Raw genomic sequence first — 23222 nt, forward strand, 5'->3', positions numbered from 1 at the left:
CTGCCTTACAGACTGACTCCCTGCATCTAATGAAATAGAAACTTTCAATTTGTTAATTAATAGAATACTGCCTAGGGTGTTTATACCATCAGTGGAAGCAATGGTCCATGACTCTCCTATTCAATTCTTTTATTTTCTCAAGGAAAGCATTCGGTTTAAATGATTACTTAAACAGAAAAGCAGCACTTTCTCCGTTTGCTATGCACTATATTATTGTATTTAGCTGGGTCTTATTTTATGAGGGTTACATTTTACATTGACAGTGTTTGTATGAAAATGTCATTAGTAATATACAGCTTTAAGATTAAAGTGCTTATTTAAAGAATGGGGTCTAATATTGTATTTAGACTTTGAGGAAAGATAATGTATGCTGACATAATGCAATAAAAAGTCTAGCTGTAAGAATGTCATGGTTGAAGGTTTTTGTAGATGAAATTTGGGTGACTTTTAAAATGTACACATCATTTAGGTTATGTACCTCCTAAAACATGTAATATGATATTATGATGACCCTAAAGAATTAACAGTGTATATTCTTTTGCGTTGAGTAAATTAATTAAGAGACTTGAAGTACATGTGTGGGCCTGTTTCTATGGAAACAAGCCATACTAACATCGTCACCACCAAGGAGATGTGGAATTATACATCAGTGATGAAAACCCAAGTTATAATATTTCTACATGCATTTGTGCTATTAGGACTAGACTTTGTGTCTCCAATGAGTTCAAATGATGACATATTTGCACGCTAGATCACTGAAATTACTAGCGGAACATTGTACAGTCAGTATTGTTTCCTGAAAAGTTGACAATTTTAATGTTTTTTTTGTATTCATTCAAAATATGACACACTCTTACAAACTTGACACTAATGTTCTCATTCTTCTGGGTAATGAGTATCAAAAAAAAGAACATTGTTTGTATTTTTTTCATTTTCCCTTGATATATTTTGTATAACATCTAACTAAAAAGAGATGTTAAATAAAATGCGTATAAATAAATTATCTTTAAAAAAAATTTGAAATGAAATCTTCTGGACATATGGCACACGTTATTATGTGAGCTTCTTTGCTATTATCCTAAATGGACTTTAGCCTACAACTATATTGTTCTCAGTTGCAAAGCAAGCTTTGGTATATAATACCATAAAACCATACACATCTCAATCCTTTCACGATGTTAAAAAAAAAATGTTGCACTATGCCACGTACATACTATCAGTCCTAGTACGACACAAAGATGGGAAAATATTGTCAGTTTCATCCATATGCTTTTTAATATCTACTATAAACGAAATAACAAAACGCATATGGTTTTTATAACGACTGAAATCTGCCATTATGGTGCCTATACTAATATACCTGAATGAACTCAGAAAGACCACAGTATTCCAGGAAAGTCATGCTAACTGCAAATTTGTGGTGATTAAATTCTGAGTAAATAACATAATGAACCTAAATTATCTATAAACCATACAACCTGTATCTTTAATCATGAATTGAAGAATATGCCCAAGAATTGCGCACAGAAATTCCAATATAACGAAAATTGTGTTAATATTTTTCTTGACAATAACGATAATACTAACAAAAATAACAGTACAATGCACTTCATATATGCACATCATGAATTATTTGACAGTGGCACATATATAAATACAATTGGAACCATTCTATTCATGATTGAGCATATTCTGCCTGATAAGCTCTCACAATCTCCCTAAAGTGCTGAGATAAAATAAACCATGTAATATAATTTTGTTCATTTATCATGGATGACATTTGTTTTCATTCAGTGCCATTCTAATCTAAGTACACACATATTCTTAGGTATTCATGTAGTGTATTTCTGTTTTAAGTTTCAGAAAACTGCAGAGTATGCGTCAGTGTATTTCTGTTTTTAGTTTTAGAAAACTGTACAGTATGCGTCACAGTATATTTCTGTTTTAAGTTTTAGAAAACTGCAGAATATGCGTCACAGTATAGTTCTGTTTTAAGTTTTAGAAAACTGAAGAGTATGCGTCACAGTGTATTTCTGTTTTAAGTTTTAGCAGTATATTTCTGTTTTAAGTTTCTGAAAACTGCAGAATATGCATCACAGTGTCTTTTTGTTTTAAGTTTTAGAAAACTGCAGAGTATGGAATTAAATTGAGATTTATAGAAAGTTTGACAAGGTACTGAGATGTAAATAGGCCAAGGTGTCTGTTCAGCAAGATGTAAGAACTGCCCTGGGAGTGAAAGTACGAAGAAATCAATAGCTTTACAAGTTGCAGGTGCTAAATTACTTGATTATCAGTTAATACATAATTTTTTGAATTTTGATACAAGCTACTTACAATAAATAAGCATACTATCAAACATGGAAGAAAGAAATTATTTAACACGTGTATTGACGATTTAATACAATTATTTGCATTTGTTTTTGTTTTAAGAATAAATTTCATAGATCCTATTGGTTGTATATGTATCACATGACATGCCTGTGAATGTCATAGATCCTATTGGTTGTATATGTATCACATGACATGTCTGTGAATTATATTTCATGGATCCTATTGGTTGTATATGTATCACATGACATGTCTGTGAATTATATTTCATGGATCCTATTGGTTGTATATGTATCACATGACATGCCTGTGAATGTTATATTTCATGGATCCTATTGGTTGTATATGTATCACATGACATGCCTGTGAATGTTATATTTCATGGATCCTATTGGTTGTATATGTATCACATGACATGCCTGTGAATGTTATATTTCATGGATCCTATTGGTTTTATATATATCACATGACACAGACTAACTAAGAATGTTATATTTCATGGCTCCAGTTGGATATTAGTGTATCACAAGACGTGCATTAGAACTGTTCATTTAAAGTGATTGAAATGGTAGCATCCATAATCAACATTTTAACCTTTCATCCTAGTTCTTACATACAGCATTGTGGGTATACGTATTTCATTTTCATTACGAGATGGCGAAAACTAAGTAATATCTGTTGCAGAAACTATGATAACACTCAACAATGATGAATTGGTCACATGATGGCAATAAGAACGAAATATATTATACCCAAAAGAATAAAACTGATATTTTGAGAGAGGGAATATAAAAAGCATGCTTTGTTAGCTCATGATGGATAAAATGGTAACTAAGAGTGACTGGCACACAATCTGAAAGTTGTCGGTTCAAGCCTCATCACTTCCATTTGTTTCTGAATGTCTAAAATCCCAGCTTTGTGAAGGATTTAACACTATGCACTTACAGAGGAGCTGCTGTAATGGGTTGTATGCTCGCCAGGGAGTTGAGGAAGTTATATATAGGGCTGTTGTGTTAATATGGGTCTGTGCCCAGGGTAATAACTGTACTGACTGAGTGCTATGATCACATTGTGGAATGTTTACCATGTTTATCATAACACTGTATTATTGATAACCAAGAAAGGATACTGTTTGATGTTGTCTACCAGTGGTCCATAGTTGGCGTCATTTAAAATACACTGTGAATAGAAAAGACGATAAGGTAAATGTGACTGGTATCACACGTAATGATTACTGTCCAGGTGAGCAGAATTACAACTTACAAGTATGGAAAAATGAGAAGTACATGGATTGGGGTGTTCAATATCAAATATAATTATGAATTTCAACTTTGATATTTTGGTACAGGAAGTTTGTATATCAATACTGTGATAAGTCTGATGTAGCACCGTTTATGTATCATGTCAGAATTAAAGCTAGGTGAAAATTCCTCATACCAAAACCAGGTCTGGTTTTCCAAATACTGTGGAAAACATTTTTTTTCACTGGAATTTGTTTTTTCTTTTTTTTTGCTTTCTATTGTCTCATTTCATAAAAATATAGTCCGAAGTGAACATCTTTTTCTTATGTGAATATTGATGTATCTTCTTATCAATGCATCAAAATAAAAACATCAGTTCTGTAACTTTTGCTTTTGATTACTATACACCAAGGCTTGGACTAAATATGGAACACAGATGTCCAAATATGGAGGTATATGATACTTTATTGAAAGCTGCAAGAACTATTGGATTACTGATTATGAAATAAATTTGCCCAAATATGGAGAAAAGGAAACTTTATTTCTAGTACTTCAATACTTTGCCAAATATGGAACATGTTTGTCCAAATATGGAGAAAAAAGACACGATTTCAGTTAATTTCAGTTGAAATTTGTCTTAGTCTGTACTACAATACCAAGAGTCAATGTCTGTCCATGAATCTATGTCATCAACTGAGCAAGATTCTTCATTTTGCATAAACTTCCATTATTCTCATATCTTTTCATATTTTCTTCTATAATAACAATCCTATTCAGCTTGCTATAAATCATTCTGCACTTACGGAATATTCCAAAGTCATCAGGTATGGAAGCATTATGGAGGTAGCGCAGATGATAACACTTTGTGATAAGAACTGTTTTTCCAATTCAGATAATCGTCAATGCATTTTAAAGGCATTAACTTTATCTGATGGTAATATGCAGTTACACTGTGAAAAATAAGCTATCGGTGTCATCATGTTAGGCCCTTCAGTCATAGCAAGTGGACATGCAGAGCCAGAGTAAAACACTCGTTGATTACGACAGATTGTACACAGCAATATGTATTTCTATGACATCCATGAACTAACCATCTCAGTGGCCTTGCATTCTCTACATCACATTTCTCAAATTTACATGTCTTTATATCTCTTTACATCCTTCTATTTGTCATACTTAACCCCCCCCCCCCCACCTATCCTCAAACCTTTCAAATTATACATAAAATTAACTCTTACAGCAATATTCACAAGTTCATAAATTCAAAGTCCATATGGACTATTCTTTAGTATTCGTTCCACATAAAAGGTTTACGAGCAAAGTAACAGACTTTATGGCACTTTATTTTGTACAAAGTGAAAATAGCAGATAATAGTCAATGGATTAACAAACACTACATTTCAATGTGGTTATTTCTTATTTTTTTTCATCAGTCAATCAGAGATCTCAATTCAATAGAATATTTCTTTCATCACTGTACATCACACAGACAACCAACGTGTTTGCTTTCACGTTTGTAGTCTCCAGATTCTCTGGAAAGAAAGACGTTTAACCTTTTTACATTCCAATTTGTAATGTCCCTTGGTGATTTGGAAATGATGGAGTGACGCTATCTTTTATTTCCATTTTTGCATCATTACAATACATTCAGTTGTTCATACATAAGATGTGTTTATTTTGTAGCCTATTCAGTTGCAACAGTCTCTCCATATGATAGGGATGATCACAGCTAATGGTAGAACCACTTAGAAGCATCACTACAATGTCACAGACCAATCACCACAGACCATATGATACTGTGGTGGGACAGTTTTACAAGAACTTGGGACTTGGGGATATGGGACCATTATGAAACAGGGTTGGGACAGTACCATGTGAAACAGGGCTGGGACAGTGCAGCATCATGTAAAACAGGGCTGGGACAGTACCATGTGAAACAGGGCTGGGACAGTGCAGCATCATGTAAAACTGGGCTGGGACAGTGCAGCATCATGTAAAACAGGGCTGGGACAGTACCATGTGAAACAGGGCTGGGACAGTGCAGCATCATGTGAAACAGGGCTGGGACAGTGCAGCATCATGTAAAACAGGGCTGGGACAGTACCATGTGAAACAGGGCTGGGACAGTGCAGCATCATGTAAAACAGGGCTGGGACAGTACCATGTGAAACAGGGCTGGGACAGTGCAGCATCATGTAAAACTGGGCTGGGACAGTGCAGCATCATGTAAAACAGGGCTGGGACAGTACCATGTGAAACAGGGCTGGGACAGTGCAGCATCATGTAAAACTGGGCTGGGACAGTGCAGCATCATGTAAAACAGGGCTGGGACAGTACCATGTGAAACAGGGCTGGGACAGTGCAGCATCATGTGAAACAGGGCTGGGACAGTGCAGCATCATGTAAAACAGGGCTGGGAAAGTACCATGTGAAACAGGGCTGGGACAGTGCAGCATCATGTAAAACAGGGCTGGGACAGTGCAGTATCATGTGAAACAGGGCTGGGAGCGTGGGACAGTGTAGCATCATGTGAAACAGGGTTGGGGCAGTGTAGCATCATGATGTAGCACAGGGCTGGAACAATGCAGCATCATGTAAACAGGACTGAGACAGTGAAACATCATGTAAAACAGGACTGGGACAGTATAATGTGAAGCAGCCCAGCTGGGACAACATCAGGTGAAACAGGACTGAGACAGTATCAGGTGAACAGGGCTGAGATAGTGCAGTATCATGTTAAACAGGGCTGGATAGTGCAGTATCATGTTAAACAGGGCTGGATAGTGCAGTATCATGTTAAACAGGGCTGGATAGTGCAGTATCATGTTAAACAAGGCTGGGGTAGTGCAACTTCACGTTAGCATTATGTTACACAGGACTGGGGCAGTGTAGTATCATGTTAAACCATAGACAATATTGTCTATGGTTAAACAGGGCAGCAACACACGAGACAGATGGGAAATCATCACATTTGCACATTGAACAGTACTTTGGTTCTTGAGTCTGGCGCATTATAAATATTTTTGATTGATTGATTGATTGATTGAGTGATTGAGTGATTGATCGATTTACATGAAACAGGGTTATGACGTTGTCATACGAAACAAGATCATTCCCATTTTGACCTGACATCCCTGACATATACCAAGACAATTATGTGGGTTTTTTTTAAGTGGTTGACATAAAAGCACACATCCAGACAGACAGATGCTTAAAATAACATTTTTTCTTACCTGTTGTACTTCAAATGACAGCACAGAATCTTCAATCATTGATGTATCTTTCATTAATTGTGTTACAACACTTTTAGGGGCTGAAGTAATAATGAAGAGAAAACAAACAGGAATAATTCATGTTGCATATACATATACATGTCCCAGGATACATGTATATTTATGTGTGCTCTGCAAAGAAATCATTTTCAAGATGAAAAATTCAAAAACACTTGATCAGAGTTGTACACTTTATGTATGTTTATGTGGGTTAAATGATAAGCATACAATGATTTTTAGCTGCATGTATTCTGCAGTATCTATGGTCTGTGCAGCTTCAAAACAAAATTCTATTATTGATGCTACTGTTACAAGATTATGACTTTTAAGATCTTCATCATATACATGTACCTTTTGTGAATTTGAACTTTGATCAAAATGATGTCTTTGCCATTTAACTCTCCGAATCTCAACTGAACTCCCTATCCCACTGGATTTGAAGTTCTAGTAGAGGTCATGACATTCACATTAACTTAAAAGCATATTAGTGTAGGAATGAGAGAAAACTTCAATTACTCCGGAGGATACATTCACAGAAACACCTGTGGTCAAATAAAATGTTAAAGTTTACAACAAGTAGGAGGATTAGGAAACAAGATAGGGTTATCGCTATGGCAATGAGAAGTTTGTAGAGTACATGTATCACTTGTGATTAATTCAATAATGGTACAAAGTGCATGGATAAACTGTCAATCAGATTTTAATTTTTTGCATGTAAAAGGGAAAAAAAACTTACGACTGTTGCCTTCATACTTGGTATGTGCAAGGTGTCTTTCCAATACAATACGTGCTAATAGTGAATGTGACAAGTCCACCTGAAACGGTAACAAACTATCAGATAACAAAACTATTGTATCCTGTATCAAATTGACTAGCATGTTCAATTTCCTTCAAATCATTTGATGTCATCTAGAAGATAGTATATAGAGTATTGTTTCACCTGCCAGCTACAGCACTGGGAACATTTCCCCGTTACCCAGGGGAATCCATCTATTTATTCCTTCACTTTATCATCATGTTGTGGTCATATCTTTCAATTCACAAAGACTCTGTGATACCCATACCAGAAATAACCTATTATACCGTCCTAATGCACAGTCTATATTCCCTTTCCATATTTGATTTCATCACTTGAAACTCAATTTTGATACTCTCACACTTTTTTTTTTTTTGGCTGTATCAATTCATAAGACACAGTCCCAAGGGAAACATGTATGTCGAAAAATGCGAAGAGACCCTTTTGATCACTCACATGGCAATTATTTTGGCTGTCACTACTTTCTCTTTAACAGAAAACTAGTCCCAATGTCTGAATATATGAAGCAACCTGGGACTTCAAGAAAACTCCAAGAAAACTGTTACTAAGAAAAATATCAAGACTTGGGTATAATCCATCCAAATATATTGGAAAAACAAGCAAATTCAGGCAAGAATGAATGAATGAAAATGTTCTACTTTTAGTTTTCACTCTTTCAATTTTAAGAGTCAAGTATTTTATTCTGATGATTTTGATGGAAGTGCAAATATTTCTCTTTGAATTATTTTGGAACATATACAATTTCTGCACTCTATAAAGATAGATATGTATATAATAATTCATGTTTTAATAGAAGAAATTATGGTTACAACCTGCTATATTAATATAGTTGGACTTTTCACTCATTTCATGCTATGACAGATTGGGAGCAATAACTCTGGTCAAATATAGTCTAAATAAAAATATATTGTATGTTACATTCAGTGGGGAAATAAAACAGTACATGTACAAAATATAGAAATGGTAAGTCATTGAAATCTTTTCAAAAACTCTACTTTGGAAAATCAATTTAAATGTTCTATGGATATCAATGTACAGGTTATTGGGATGGATTTATGATATTAATTATAAAATATAACTACTCTTTTACAGTACTCAATTATATACTTCAAATCGTTCCTCTTCAGCTATTTTGATTGAATTTGATTTATGTTCAATAATATTGTCATTTGAAAAGTAAAATGTGTCTTACAATGTCATATTTTGAATGAATTAAAAAGAGAAAATAATTGCCTCAATTTTGGCAAGATGGCGTTCTGACTGACACATACCCTTATTCCCTTGGGTCCGCTTTTGGGATAGTTTGTCACATAAAATTTTTTAACTGGGCAGAGTTTCATACCGATATGAAAATCCCGCTATCTGTCTACTTTGGGTTTTTTTGACAGTGGTAGCTATCTGGAGTAACATGCAGACAATCTTGTAGATTTCAATTCTATAATAACTCATCTAGTTTTCATCTCCTATACTCATTAATTATGTATGAGTTTCATGCCTTATACCTGCTACACTCATTTCTCAGATTTCAACTCTAAGGACGTGGGATCATTTCCTGATCGGCTGAAATTACCAAAGAACAAATTAAAATGACAAAAATCAATAAAATATCTACTAAAATGGCATAATGAAAAACCCTATCCAATGTTGGCAAGTGGTGTATGAACAAAGACAGTGTACAAGGTTTCATTGTTAACTAGCACAATATTCAATTTCATTACATAAGGATGATTTTAATTTTATGTAGCGTGACTTCCTGTTTCAAATGGGATTGAGCCAAAAGAGGTATATTTTGGTGATTAGGTGATACATCACATTGACAGGTTTACCTTCTGTTTTCTGTTCAAGATACACTGTATCTCAGGGTAGTATTGTGGTTGCAGGCATGGAAGTAACCAGGGGTTCAAGAAATACTGTTTGCAAAGAATGTAATTAGCTACTAGATGACTTTGACAAATAGATAAATTTATTCTTATAGTTCTATAACTCTGATGGGGCATCTTTTCTGTATTTATAACAAAATTATCCTCTTAACTTGAACAGAAATTTCTTAATTACTGACTAATTTTGTGAATGAATAGGTCATGGTTCATGTCGAGGTCACGACCCCTACCTTTATGTATTGAAACATAAATTAATAACTAGGTGATAAATATTTATCAAAATTCCAGGGTATCTTTCACTATCAGTATTATAATCATTTACAACATAAAATAATTCAGATCCAACAATTTAGAAAAATATATGTAACATTCACAAATGAAATTTTGATGTATCATACGGTATGTAAAGTTGAATGATTTCAGAATAGGATACTGAACACTCAATACAAATTTACTGTTCCAATAGAGGGCAGTTGACTACCTGAAATCTATTCTTCTTGTTTAAATAAAAGTTACCAAGTTTCACCATCACTGTCATGAATAACATAAAATAGAAAGTCACCAGATGTTTGGTGTGATGATACAGAGTGGAGATCCAGTTTTTATCTTTTAAACTGTGCCAAATGATTTATTTCCAAGTTGTGATCATGCAATATGGTGAAAACTAAGCCCATATGGATAAAAAGCTAAAAAGAACATAAATTTCCACAGGGATGATACGTACCTCTTCAGCAATTCGCAACAAAACTGGCTCCTTGTAAGACTGTGATATGCCTTTCAAGTATCTGCAATCAAAAGTGACATAAGTTCAGACCACCAAACCTTGGTGGAAACTACTCGATAATTGGATGTTTGCAAACAGATGAGCCATAAAGGAGCATTTTTGCTAACCTCTTAAAAGTACTATAAAAGAGACAATGAGTAAATAGATGGAAAAATGAGAGCCCAGGGGTAAAAACATCTCCTACGCACATTCTACTTTCAATGGCAATCACTAATCCAATATGAATCCTTACGTTTAACGGACGGTATGGTCGAAAACCATACAAAAGGAAACTTCATCAGCAATATGGTCTTTCACTTGTACACCATTGTGAACATCTAAATCAACTTTCACAGGAATTAGCCAGGTTGAGTGACCTGCCTGCTCTTGAAGCAAATACTAGCTAAAAGGGCTTTTAGGCAACATGACCCAAACAAGAAATATACAAGGAAATTGTACAATGGATGTCTTTGACTTGTTGACCTGTGCATACAGGCAGGCATATTCAGGGGCATTTGAAATGATATATACAAGATGGCACCTCAATTTGAAAACAAAGGCTGGTAAAAGCTTTTCCTGGTGTTTGGGTGCATTTATTGAATCAAGTGAATCAAACAGCATACTGTTTCCTTGCTAAGCTTTGACCTTGTCTGACCTCCTCTCTGTTCTATCTTACTTAATGCACTCTTTGCCATCAACTAATATGAAAGCTGAAATCATGTGTATGTACAATTACAATATCTAGAGTGACAGATTAACTCTAGAGGGCGCTATCACAACTGACTCACATTAATTTCAGTAGGCACAACAGTAGCAATTTTTTTCCCTCCACAGCTACATTTAAATAAAAAAGACCAACAGAGGGCGCTCTGACCATCGAAAATTGCAAAATTAAAAGTGCATGTTTGTGTACTTTCAATGAAAAATGAATGAGATGTTACTACTATAAAAATAAAAAGTATTGTGTGACATTTTACAACTCTGGTGACATAACAAACTTATGAGATTAAGAATTGGCAGATGACATCACTGATGCCTCAGAACATTAAATTAACAAAATAGAGATTTATAATAGCATTGTTCAAGTTATGGTTGTATGCAAAGCCCTATCATCAGTGGTTGTTATACACAGCCTTTAGCATAGCTGCTGAAGTTACCTTATCAACAAAACATGCTAATAAGTAGTTATTATATCTATTTAAAAAAAGAAGAATTCTGTAGGAGAGATTCATTTACATGAGATTTTAGATTCTTAAAGTAAGCATGTTGTCATTCTCTTCTAAAGACAAGTGCCAAAAAAAGGCCCAAAATACCAATCTCAACTAACCCGGGTCCCCATCAATAACTCGTCTCAATCTTGATTTTTTTTATATCACAACAATCTGTCTTTACAACTTTATAGTCTTGCATTTAAAAAGTAAACCTAAGTGAGCAGGTTGTATCATTTCATTGGAAGTAAGTGTGGGGTCCAAGTCTGCAATTTACAACCATAGACCCTACACAGATGTCAAGTCAAGAGTAATTAAAACACCGCAACAAAATTGGCAGTAAAAATTAACATGAAGTTTGACCTTTGGGAAGATTGGTTTCTATGGACAAGTTGACAGAGGGGTGAGTTGAATAGATTAAATTAATCAATATGGGATGAGTTGATATGGGACAAGTTGAGAAAGGGACAAAATGATCTGATACCAATACATGTACCTTTTTGTTACGGCTCATTTATTGGTGACTACTATCTTACCTTTGATAATATTCTTCCATGACTTCAGGCTTGTGATGTCTATAGTGAGACTTCCTAGTCTTTTTCTAAATGTTTAAAAAAAGAGAAAAAGTTGCTAGTATCTTGAATGTTTCATATGTTGTATATGTTGTATAACAACGTACAATTGGTTTGAATGAATGAATGAATGAATGAATGGACAAAATTCATAACACTTGTGTCTGCTATCACAGTCATTTTAAAAGCTTTTGTGAAGACTATTAATATCTGGGTTGTCAGTGGCCCTGTGGTTAAAAACCACTTCCCTCTTACCACTGCAGTTGAACCCATTCAGGGTATGATTAAATTTACCACACTGTAAGTAAGAAGCATGTTGTTCAGTTGAACGCAGGTTTTCCCATGTTCTCTGGTTTCCTCCTGTACTCATACTGAACCCATGAAGGATGGCCCTAACTGTTCTTGGGAGATAAGAGTTTATATACTTACAGAACTATCCAGTATAAATAAAAGAGTATTTATTTATAATTTTGCATTGACTGGTTATGATAACTTAATATGATATGATAATTTTAAAACTGAAAAGTAGCCTAATAATTTAAATACTATGTTACAGTTAACAATTTTTCTCTGTATTTTTTTTTACTTTAATTCAAATGATATTATGGAACATTTGGAATAAATGTAATGTTAAGAAGTATAGTTGTATGTATCATTTGTTCTTAGATAAGCACAAATACTGCCAATGTTTTGCTCAACAAGTTCAGTACTATAAGTGAGGTGTGAGATTTGAGTTGTCAGCCCTGTCATTGTTTTGAAAGTGATGAATCAAAAACCATAATATGCTTCAAAACTCTGATTTGGTTACTTGGCCTTATGTCATGCATTCTCTAAATAAATGGTAACCATAGTGATACAAACCTTTATCTCCGGGTATCATTAAAAATTTTCATCAGGTTGTTAAATCATAGTAATAATTAGTTCTTGTAGTTCTGTGTAGTTCTTGTTCACAAACAAGGGTTATAATTAATTATATGTAACATTTAGCTTGTATGCTCAGCTTGATATGCTCTGTCAAACTGTCTACTCAGCAGTAAAGCCAGCAGGCAGACAGTTTGATAACAAGTGCCCTTGACTGCGTAACAAGAACTAGTCATTACTATTTTATCTCCATGGAAACTTACATACCTGGTAGTCCTGACAGAATATACTAACAAGTGTATTGTACGAATGCCTACAAATAAAAAGGAGAAAGTAGGCACTGTGAATTAGTCATTATTATACTGACAATAATCATAGAAGTATGAGACATCACTAATACAGCAATGTGATAATTAATCAAAACTGTAAACATCAGTACAATGTCTGTAGATCACATGCTAATGGCTGTATGTGACATGGATCTAAACAAGCTATGGGCATTTTCCAATCTTATATAGCAATTATAGGGAATCAAATAAGTGAGAATTACAACTAACAAGCATGTCATAATCATATCATATCATATATCATATCATATCATATCATATCATATATCAAAATACAGCTTTAAAAGGCTATAGCCTATGAGCTGATCAATGTCAAATTATCCAAAAAACGAACAATCACCAACACATACATGTAATAATGAATGATTACTAGAATATTTAGATTTAAGTCTATGGTCAGAATTAATCATGACAGATTTAAATGTGTCTTGCTTATATTGTGCAGCTACAGGGTAGTCCTATCGTCATGCTTGCATACGGAGTAAGTAGTCCATTCCTTTTTTTCTTCTTGGTGTTGAGGGCCATGTCAGTAATCTAGACCCGTGCACCGTCTGCAAGCAGGACTATACATAGGGTAGTTACCAGTCCTGCTGGCATACGGAGTAATCCGGGACTCGATTCTGACAATTGTCCCTCCATTTGAGGGTCGTGTCCGTAATATGTAGACCCGTGCACCGTCTACAAGCAGAACTAGGTAGTTACATACATAGACTTGGTGAATGACAATACATGAAAATTGAAATGTTGGCAATCATTGGACACGTCACTAATTTAATGTACTTACTCTGGGTAATTCCTCGTTATCGTCTTCAAACATTCTCTCGTTCCACACGCATGCATAAAGTCGAGGATTTCAAGATAAACTGCGAGCTTCATGTTGTCCAAGTGTGTCTGGAGCGACAAGGAACTTTGCTCAAGACTCACAAGTTAACCATTCTGACAAAATTGCATTCCTCCTTCTATCGACTGATTGTTTATACAACGTGGTGTTAAAACCTCTGTGGTAGCATTTCACTGATTTTTCTGTCTATACAATTTAAAATCACACAAACTCTTATGATGATCAAGGATCTTCCTCCTCCTGTGATTAAATATAGCGCCCTCTTAGTTTTACGTAACCTTTGACCTTATTTTTGCTCCGGGGACCAATCAAATCGGCCGTTTCAACTCGAGGCCGTGCTATTTGAACATGGCGGATATGAGATGACGCTGTGTCCACTTTGTTGTTTATTTCAGGAAGTCTTTCTGTGCACTTTGCGTCGTAAAATTTCATATGTTTGCTACAAATAGAGGCGATGAGTATTCGAGACACATTTCCCTTGCGGAAACGACGGTATTCTAATGGTAAACAGACGCCGCGACGAAGTAATCGACTGTCCTTCCAAGGTTTGTCAATTTCAATGCACTCGCACATAGATTTGCAGGCTTCACACTAATTTACATTACTGTTTTCAGTTTATCGCCCTCGTTGACACACACGCACCCATGTCACAAACATTTACAACACAGCCACTATTTAATAGCTTCATTATTATGTAGATGCTTAGATAATGTGACAGGTTTGGTATATCAATCGATCCCTGGCAAACAACCCATAAAACGTTTACACCAAATTTTTTAGACAGAAATGCAGGAAAAGATTTGGGGGACCATGTAGTGTTTGCATTGGACTTTAATTTGTATTTTTGTCAGTTTTAAACAGTAAACACCAAAGTTGTACTAGATGACCTGCAGTGTATCAATAATATTATGAATAACAAGTTACTTTTTACATAAAAATTATAAGGAATCAAATAAGTGAGAATTACTAGCATGTGATAATAATGAATTATTAGTATAGGATTTGTATACAGACAAGACAACAGAAGTCCAGTCAGAGCATAGACATTGAAGAAACATCTCTTCAAAGTCTATAGTCAGAGTTAATCGTGACAGATTTAAATGTGTCTTGCTTATATCACAGGTATAACTGTTTCTTTATTTCCTTACACAGGACGGTTAGATAGTCGGGTATCATTGAATGAATCAATGAATAGTTCAATTGATGGAGAACCTGAGATAACCTGGGATAACAGCTCTCCATCACCCAGAAAGTGTACAAGACTTGGTATGTATATATCTATATGTATATCAACAATCAGATGTAGTCTTAATTAATCCTCTACTGTCTAAGTTGATTAGTAGTGAGTGGTTGTGTATAGAATAAGTGCAATAATATATTCCCTAGATTGTACTCAATGTGACTCAGTGACTCGGACCACACAAAGACACTTTTTGATAGGTTGCATCCCTTGAAAGAACATCATGCACTCCCTAGGTTGGGGACAAAGGCTGTCAACATCCTTCAATTATGCAGGAATAGTTGGGTGGTAGTCTAGCAAGTATGGTGCCATAATGACTGATCATCATCTAACCTTTAGCCAACAGAGGATTAATTACATTATTTAGTAGTGAGAAAACTATGAATTGAAATAAATAGCTATAACTTGCATCATGCAAACTGTAATCACTTTATTGTTAGGAGTCTGCCAATTAGCCGTTATCAGATTTCACAACAACAAAACCTACAGTTAGCGTGAAGTAACTTTAAACCATAATTGTAAAACATCCTGTGGAAATAAAAAAAAAAATAATCTTTCAGGAGATATCATATCAGAATTTCGGGAAAATCTATAGCTTGAAGTTGAAATAAAAATGAGATTTCATTTGTTTTACCCAACATCCATGATAATCTTATTACAGCTAGCAGAATCAGGAAAGGAGGCCATGTAACAGATGTGTCAGAAATCGTCAAGAGATTGACTGTTCCTTGTAATGGTTCACCAGTAAGTACTGTTTTTAGCACAACTGAACTGATATGGTGTGTGTGTGTGTGTGTGCGTGCGTGTGTGTGTGTGTGTGTGTGTGTGTGTGTGTGTGTGTGTGTGTGTGTGTGTGTGTGTGTGTGTGTGTGTGTGTGTGTGTGTGTGTGTGTGTGTGTGTGTGTGTGTGTGTGTGTGGATCATTGGAAGATCAGGGACCCAGTGGAGTGACTTTGTGAAAGCTGGTATCCAGAGTTGCCAAGTTTAAACATTATTACTAATCAAATGACCAGTCACCTGGATAGATGAGTCTACATATGTCTAGGACAATTGATGTTGTATATTCATTAATATTTTATTTAATGATTTTTATCCTCTATAGGATTCATCAAACACTGACAAACCAAGTACTCCTACACTTCTTGGACTTTGGATGAAGAAAGATGGAACAGAGGTCAATAAAGCTGTTGACAATTCCAAGAAGTCAATCAAAGCCACTCAAACACCTGTTAGGAGGAGGTAATATCCATGTATGATTTGTCAAGTACAACTAGTTTATGTGTTTTGTCTGTTAATTGTCACTTTCTGAAATGAATCATTAAACACATTCAAATTATCTGTATATTTTACATGTAAATATAGCTGTATCTATAAAATATTGGGTTTTAAAAATGATACTCTTGTTCTGATGTAAAAATTAATTCATATAACAATTTACTTCAGGTCAGTATTTGAATTGAAAGTAAAGTTTGGTGATAATAGTTTAAGTTTTAATATCAGTGACAGTCAAAATTTGAAGTATTTATAGCTGTGACATTTTTTGTAGAGTTTCTGTTTCATTATATTTCATAATTTTGTTGTGTTATCATTTATTTACTTAGAAATAAAAGGAAGGTGCGAAGTGGCAGACCAGCCAGTATTAGCTCATCCCAGGTGACTAAGTATATGAGGAAGCTGATAGAAGAAACTGAAGCTCATGAATTGATGGCAAAGGAAGACAATGAGGACGCTATAACTGATAAGTAAGTACTCCACCAGATAGTCTAATATCCACTCATTAAAAATAAAGATATTTTTGTGCATTTCTAAATGCCTTGTATAATTGTATTATTACACGTAAAAACATCAAGGGGTCGCCATGGGTAGAGGTTCTATGGCTACATCAAGTACAGTACTTGAGTAGCCATAGAACCCCTACCCATGGTGGAGGGTCTATGGTGTAGCTCAATAATAAAAGGTTAGATATATATTTAAAAGTAACTTTGAAGTTGACCAGGTTGATAGGATGAGCATATTCAGCTGGTATATATTGTTGCCATTCCTTTTGATAACAAAGAAGTGTCAAATATGTTCATTAATAATACTAACACATTTTTTTGTAAAGAACCAATCTATCAATCAAAATTGCTCAGAGGTGCTGTACAATACTAAAAAGGGGGTAAAAATTACAAAAAGTCAGCCAAAACCAATACATGCAAAACTACACCGATACAATATCACAAAATACAGATAAAAAAGTAGACAATTCTTCATTATAATTTATACAAAGAAATGATCAGACATAGACTTTGTTGACAAGATGAGTATATTAGTAGAGTAGATTAGTATATTATTATTGTTGTGTGGTTGTGCATAAAGTCCAGTTCATTGTTTAGCTTGACAAAGTTTAACATTCCAAGTAAATCCATTGTATTACATTGGATTTACTTGGAATGTTAAACTTTGTCATTTACTAATCTATTTGATGGTGTTTGTACAGTATTGTTTACATAGGTATATTGGAGGGGGGGGGGGAGATCAACAGTGACAATATCAGTGATTGAATTCAGTATATCTATAACTTTGTTCTATATATATATAGTTGTGTATTCTTTGCAAAAATGGGTTTAGAATTTTTGAGTTTTGGTATTAAAAGGCATTATTGTTTCCTTCCAGTGGAACAGCTGCTGTGAATAATTGCAATGAGCAGAAAGACGATGAAGACGATGTAATTTTGATGGATGAAGATTATGATGATGATAATGATGATGAGAGAGATACAGGAGCTGATGAAAATGAACAAAAGAATCTCAGTCAGGCAAACAATAGTGTGATGGAACATGATGGCAATGGATCAGTAGATCTGTTTACCGATGTAAACGATGAAGGTGATACAGTTAATGACATTGCTGCCATTGGAATTACTGGAAACATTGAAAACAGTCGTCGATCTCCTGCTAAGAAAATGATAGATGAAAGAAAGAGTAGCAGGAAGAATGAAGGTCAAAATAGTTCATCACAAGATGAACTTTGGGATGATGATGACTTTTTTTATGATGACATAGTCCTGAGACAAGCAACCCAAATAGAAATGCAGTGCTCTCAAATTCAAGAAAAGAGGCCAGAGGAATTAGAGGATTTTACAAAGAATCGAAAACTGGTTGCAAGTACACCACTTGCACATAAAACAAGAAGTGTTACAGCTGCAAGTAATTCAGTTGTTATGATAAAACAGTTTAGTAAGACTGGAAATGCACATGGTGTCAAGACTGGGAAACCAGCAGTAACCAACACATGGCAGTCTAGGTCGTCTCACTCAACCGATAAAATTACAAAACCAGTAACAGGTAAAGGACTTATGACTGGAAATCTTTCCAGAACTCATCAGCAACCATTAACTGGAAAAGTGGCAAGTGTCAACACCATGACAAAGATGCAAACAAGGAGTTTTTCACCATATGGAAACCAGTTTGTCTCAAAGATGCAGACAAGAAGTGGTACACCAAATGGCAACAAGTTAGTGTCTGTGTCAAAGAGTGTGCCACACAGGTCCAATCAGTTTCAATCTAATACAATTAATAGGAATGAGACTGGTAAATCTGGGATACATAGTGGTTTAAACAATCCAGCCACCCTTAGCAGACCTGTACAAGCTGGTTGTAATGTACCAACAACTCTTGTAGGTAACAGGACATCAGTTTCACACAACAGACCTCTTCCTGGTGCAAATATCAAATCAACCTCTGCTTCAAATGCTAAATGTACACCTAACCTTCAATGCAAAGGACAGTCCAGTTTTGTACCAAAAATGAATGAAACAACTTGGAAAGTGACAAGTTCATCAAGTAATTACACTGATATAGGAAATGGAAAAACTGTACAAAATGCCCCAAAACTAAATCAGCTAACCACAACTGCCAATACTTTGAACACTTTCACAACAGACATGCAGCAATTGGAAAGTAAATCAAGAGTTACAGAAAGCAATAAAACCCAACCACAAAGTAGCACCGATTATGATCTTAGTTTGACCAAAGATGACCTATTGACTCTAATGGAAGAAGATGATAGTTGGGACTTTGAAGTTTGTGATGCTCTGACTACAAATAAGCCAGAGACAGAAGCTATGAAGGACTCCATGCAATCAACTCATCAAAATTATGTGAAAGAAACCACACAAAAAGTCACTCAGCAGGCTAAGCAATTAGGAACCACCCAACAGCAAAGAAACCCAGTGATTACTAACCTAGACAGGAATAAAATATCAAAGACGGTTGCTGCTACTCACGCAAATACATCGTCAACTGCAACTGTTACCAGACGAATGATGTCTACCAACACAGAGACCATAAGAAACTGTCAGGCCAATTCTTCAATAACTTTGAGTAGTGTAAAACCACTTGGGGAGTTTGGTAAGACATCAAATACACATGGTAGTCGACCAATCCAACAATCTAACCCAGTCAACAAACCAAAGATGGACAACAACAGAAATGTCAAAATAAAGTTATCAAGCAGTCAGGGTATGTACTACTACCTGTATTGTCATTGTCAGTGTTGGATGCAAACTATCCATGTACTCTGTAATTTAAGAATTGCACAGAGTCCTGGTGAAAATTGAAATTATCTTCACTTCAATCATCATTTAAACTCATTGAAAATTGACTGAATGAAAATTTGATGTCATATCTGCAGAAAGATACCTTGTATAATTTATGGGTTAATTTTCTCAAGTACAAGTCTCCCTCTTCCAGACTAAATTAATTAATCATGTCACATATCGTGAATATTTTGAAAATAATTAATATTTTTGCACATTGTAAATATTTTCAGATGAAAGCAGCTCTCAACGCTACACTGCTGCCGAAATTGAAAGGAAGAAGAAAGCAGCATTACAGAGAAGGCAACAGAAAATACATTTATCTCAATCAACTCAGCTAGAGAGCAAAGGACCAAGAACTTCAAGTCAGGGGTCCAGCAATAGCAATGGACCAAGAACTTCAAGTCAGGGGTCCAGCAATAGCAATGGACCAAGAACTTCAAGTCAGGGGTCCAACAATAGCAACACAAGCACTGTGAATTCACAGACACAAAAGAAGTATAGCTTCAGACATATCAAGACTTCATCCAAATAACAGTATGCAACTACCTGTGATCTCTCAATCTCTCTCTCTCTCTCTGAGTGACTTCCTAAAATGATATCCTTCAGCTTTAAATGAGTACAAAAATTGCTTGGATCTTTGAAAAGTTTTGCATCTAAGCAAACTTTGTAATCATCCAATAACAATATGGCATCTTTTTATGGAACTTACCCATAAAAGGTGTAAAGTTCCTAAATGTGTTTTTGTTTACTTGTTTGGGACATCGAAAGAAAGAACAGTAGCTAGACCTCTGGAGTTTTCATTATAAGCAACATATGGGACATACTGCTTCAAAGACGTACTACTTGCAGTACTTTCAGTAGTCAAAACTGTATGTTTGAATGAAAACTTAGGATGCTGACTGATAATTAGTGATTTTGAGTTTATCAACTTCATAGCATACATAAAGTATGATGTACAAACTATCATTTCCATGTTCAAACATTTATGTTCATATAATTGCATGAAAATAGTTGTATAAATTATGTATATTATTTTCTGTCCTTTGTAATTATAATTTTCTTTCATTTATAGATCTTTTTTGTATTGTAATAAAATGAGCGAAACAGGTTTTTTTTTTTTATATATAAAGACAGAGCAAGTTAAGAATTGTATAATGCTGACATTTGTGTGTGGATAATAATTGCTGGACTTTATTATGACTGGCTATTATTACACAGCAATATCTGCATATGTCAATTATATTCCTGTAACCTGTTTCAACTTCATTCTCAGACTTGACATGGCGCAGAATTTGTGCTGGCTTCTTTTCTACCTGTACATTTCAAATAAAGAATATGAATTTGACATCTTTATTTGTGAGTTTGTGGTTTAGTGGGAATATGGTATGTACTGAAATTTGCCAAGTTTAGTCAGGCATTTATACTGATCATGCATGGAACATAGCCTTCCTCTGAAGATCTTTAAATGTAGATATGACATATAAAGAAGAAATGGTACCGGTAGAAGTAACAGGTTACAAGCAACTTGCAAAGACTGATCTCAAGTTCAAACATTTCTTTTGAAAATATACAGTATATTAAATTGAACACTTTATATAGTGATATGTTTATGGTAAAAGTGGTGAAAATTTACCCCTAAGGCTGACCACTTTTATCATTTTCATGTTGGATAATGTTAGACAAAATCTCGGACCACTGCCTAAATGTTGCATGTAGGACAGAGAAGTTAAAGATGGGCACAATATTCCATCATTAGTAATCAAGTATATTTAGATGTCAAGATTCATGTCTCTGTTTTAGCATATATTCAATGCAAGTTTCAGTAGGCTATAGGTCTGGTAGTGACTGACTGACTATGTATGTATGTATGTATGTATGTATGTATGTATGTATGTATGCATGTGTGTGTGTGTGTGTATGCATGCATGTATGTGTGTGTGTGTATGTATGTGTGTGTGTGTGTATGTATGTGTGTGTGTATGTATGTGAATGACTAAAGGGGATCATGACTACATCACCTACAATTACTTGCGATTTCAGATAGGATAAATTATTATCTTTGCTATGGGCTATTGCATTGTGGGAGTCAGCAGAAATCATGTATTCATTGGTTGAACACTGAATATTCATAACTGTGTTACACTGAAGTGTTTAGCATTTTGAATTGCAATTTTTTTTGTAAAAAAAAACGTCATAAAACTCAAAAACTGATATATAATGGGCAAATGTGGCTAATAGTTGGTAGGGTAGTCTTTTTTGGACAGTGTCATAAAAAGGCATGTGGTTTTACAGAGTTCTCCAGGTGTCCAGCTGAACTCATGGTTCAAGAGACATTGATGCAAATGTTCCAAGCTACCATGCCCACACTCACAGCAACAGGCAAATAATGGCACCAGTTACAAAGGTAATAATATCGGTATGTGGTGGAGAAACATGGAAAGCATGGACACAAATATGCCAATAATAAAGACCACACCCATAGCAACAGCTGAATGACACTATCAAAGGTAGCAACACTGATGGGTATTTCAGTGAATGGGCATTAAAAAATAAACAGATCTGTATAATAACCACAGCCGCGCCCATAACAACAACAACAAACCACTATCTTATATAGTGCTAGGTACCAACCAATCCATTCAGGCTAAATGATGCCTCATTTATCAAACACTCTAAAGATGCTGGTGTTTCAATGTCCTAGACAAGGAGCAATTCTTTCCTTGTGTTTTGTTGTCTTTGATGTAATAAATCTGTCAAATAAAAATAATGTCAGAAATTGACTTTTGTTTTAGCCAGAATGTAGGTAAGGATGTCATCAATTATTCTTGTAAAGTTATCTACATTTTTGTACATATCAGGGGCATCTTTATCCATGTTATACAGCTTTTTAACTCTACAAAAACAGAGGAAACTGACAAAGAATGTACCTGAAAATGATGGTTTGGTCTTGACAATATGACAACTTGTAGTCACAAAGTGCTGCAACTACAAATTGATACAAGTCCTTTAGAGTGCCAACAAACAAATTCTTTTTGAAATACCCAACTCTGTAATTTTACAATGTACACTCAACCGTAACAAATGAACAAATACTTGTTTGCACTTTAAAAGCATATTTATGAAAAGATATTCGTGTACGTTGGCAAAATTAGACACTTGTGACAAGCAAGTAATCACATCTTGTATATCTGACAAGTCCAGATGCATTCCATTCCACACTTGGGGTGTCTAAATGCTAATTGTGCGTAACTTAGGGGAGTTGAATGTTGT

The 23222-nt window shown here is 34.9% G+C and overlaps 2 protein-coding genes across 2 annotated transcripts in view; one reads left to right on the plus strand and one right to left on the minus strand.

Annotated features, from left to right (window-relative positions):
* LOC144453480 (CDAN1-interacting nuclease 1-like) overlaps nt 1-14344 on the minus strand; it is a 51133-nt gene extending 36789 nt beyond the window's left edge. The window contains exons 1-7 of the mRNA XM_078144791.1: nt 14074-14344; nt 13210-13255; nt 12046-12110; nt 10263-10323; nt 7578-7656; nt 6803-6882; nt 3458-3507 (exon numbers count right to left, since the gene is read on the minus strand). Of these exons, the coding sequence (XP_078000917.1) occupies nt 3458-3507; nt 6803-6882; nt 7578-7656; nt 10263-10323; nt 12046-12110; nt 13210-13255; nt 14074-14165 (473 nt within the window). The 5' untranslated portion in view covers nt 14166-14344. The remainder of the gene's footprint in view (nt 1-3457; nt 3508-6802; nt 6883-7577; nt 7657-10262; nt 10324-12045; nt 12111-13209; nt 13256-14073) is intronic.
* A 150-nt stretch (nt 14345-14494) lies between these two features.
* Nucleotides 14495-21260, plus strand: LOC144453310 (uncharacterized). Its single transcript, XM_078144566.1, has 7 exons — nt 14495-14675; nt 15283-15396; nt 16032-16114; nt 16473-16609; nt 16972-17112; nt 18026-19872; nt 20183-21260. Exons 1-7 carry the CDS (start codon nt 14585-14587, stop codon nt 20482-20484), a joined length of 2715 nt encoding a protein of 904 aa, XP_078000692.1. The 5' UTR covers nt 14495-14584; the 3' UTR covers nt 20485-21260.
* The last annotated feature ends 1962 nt before the right edge of the window (nt 21261-23222 follow it).

The sequence above is a fragment of the Glandiceps talaboti genome, chromosome 2 (genome assembly GCF_964340395.1).
Source record: "Glandiceps talaboti chromosome 2, keGlaTala1.1, whole genome shotgun sequence".
NCBI lineage: Eukaryota > Metazoa > Hemichordata > Enteropneusta > Spengelidae > Glandiceps > Glandiceps talaboti.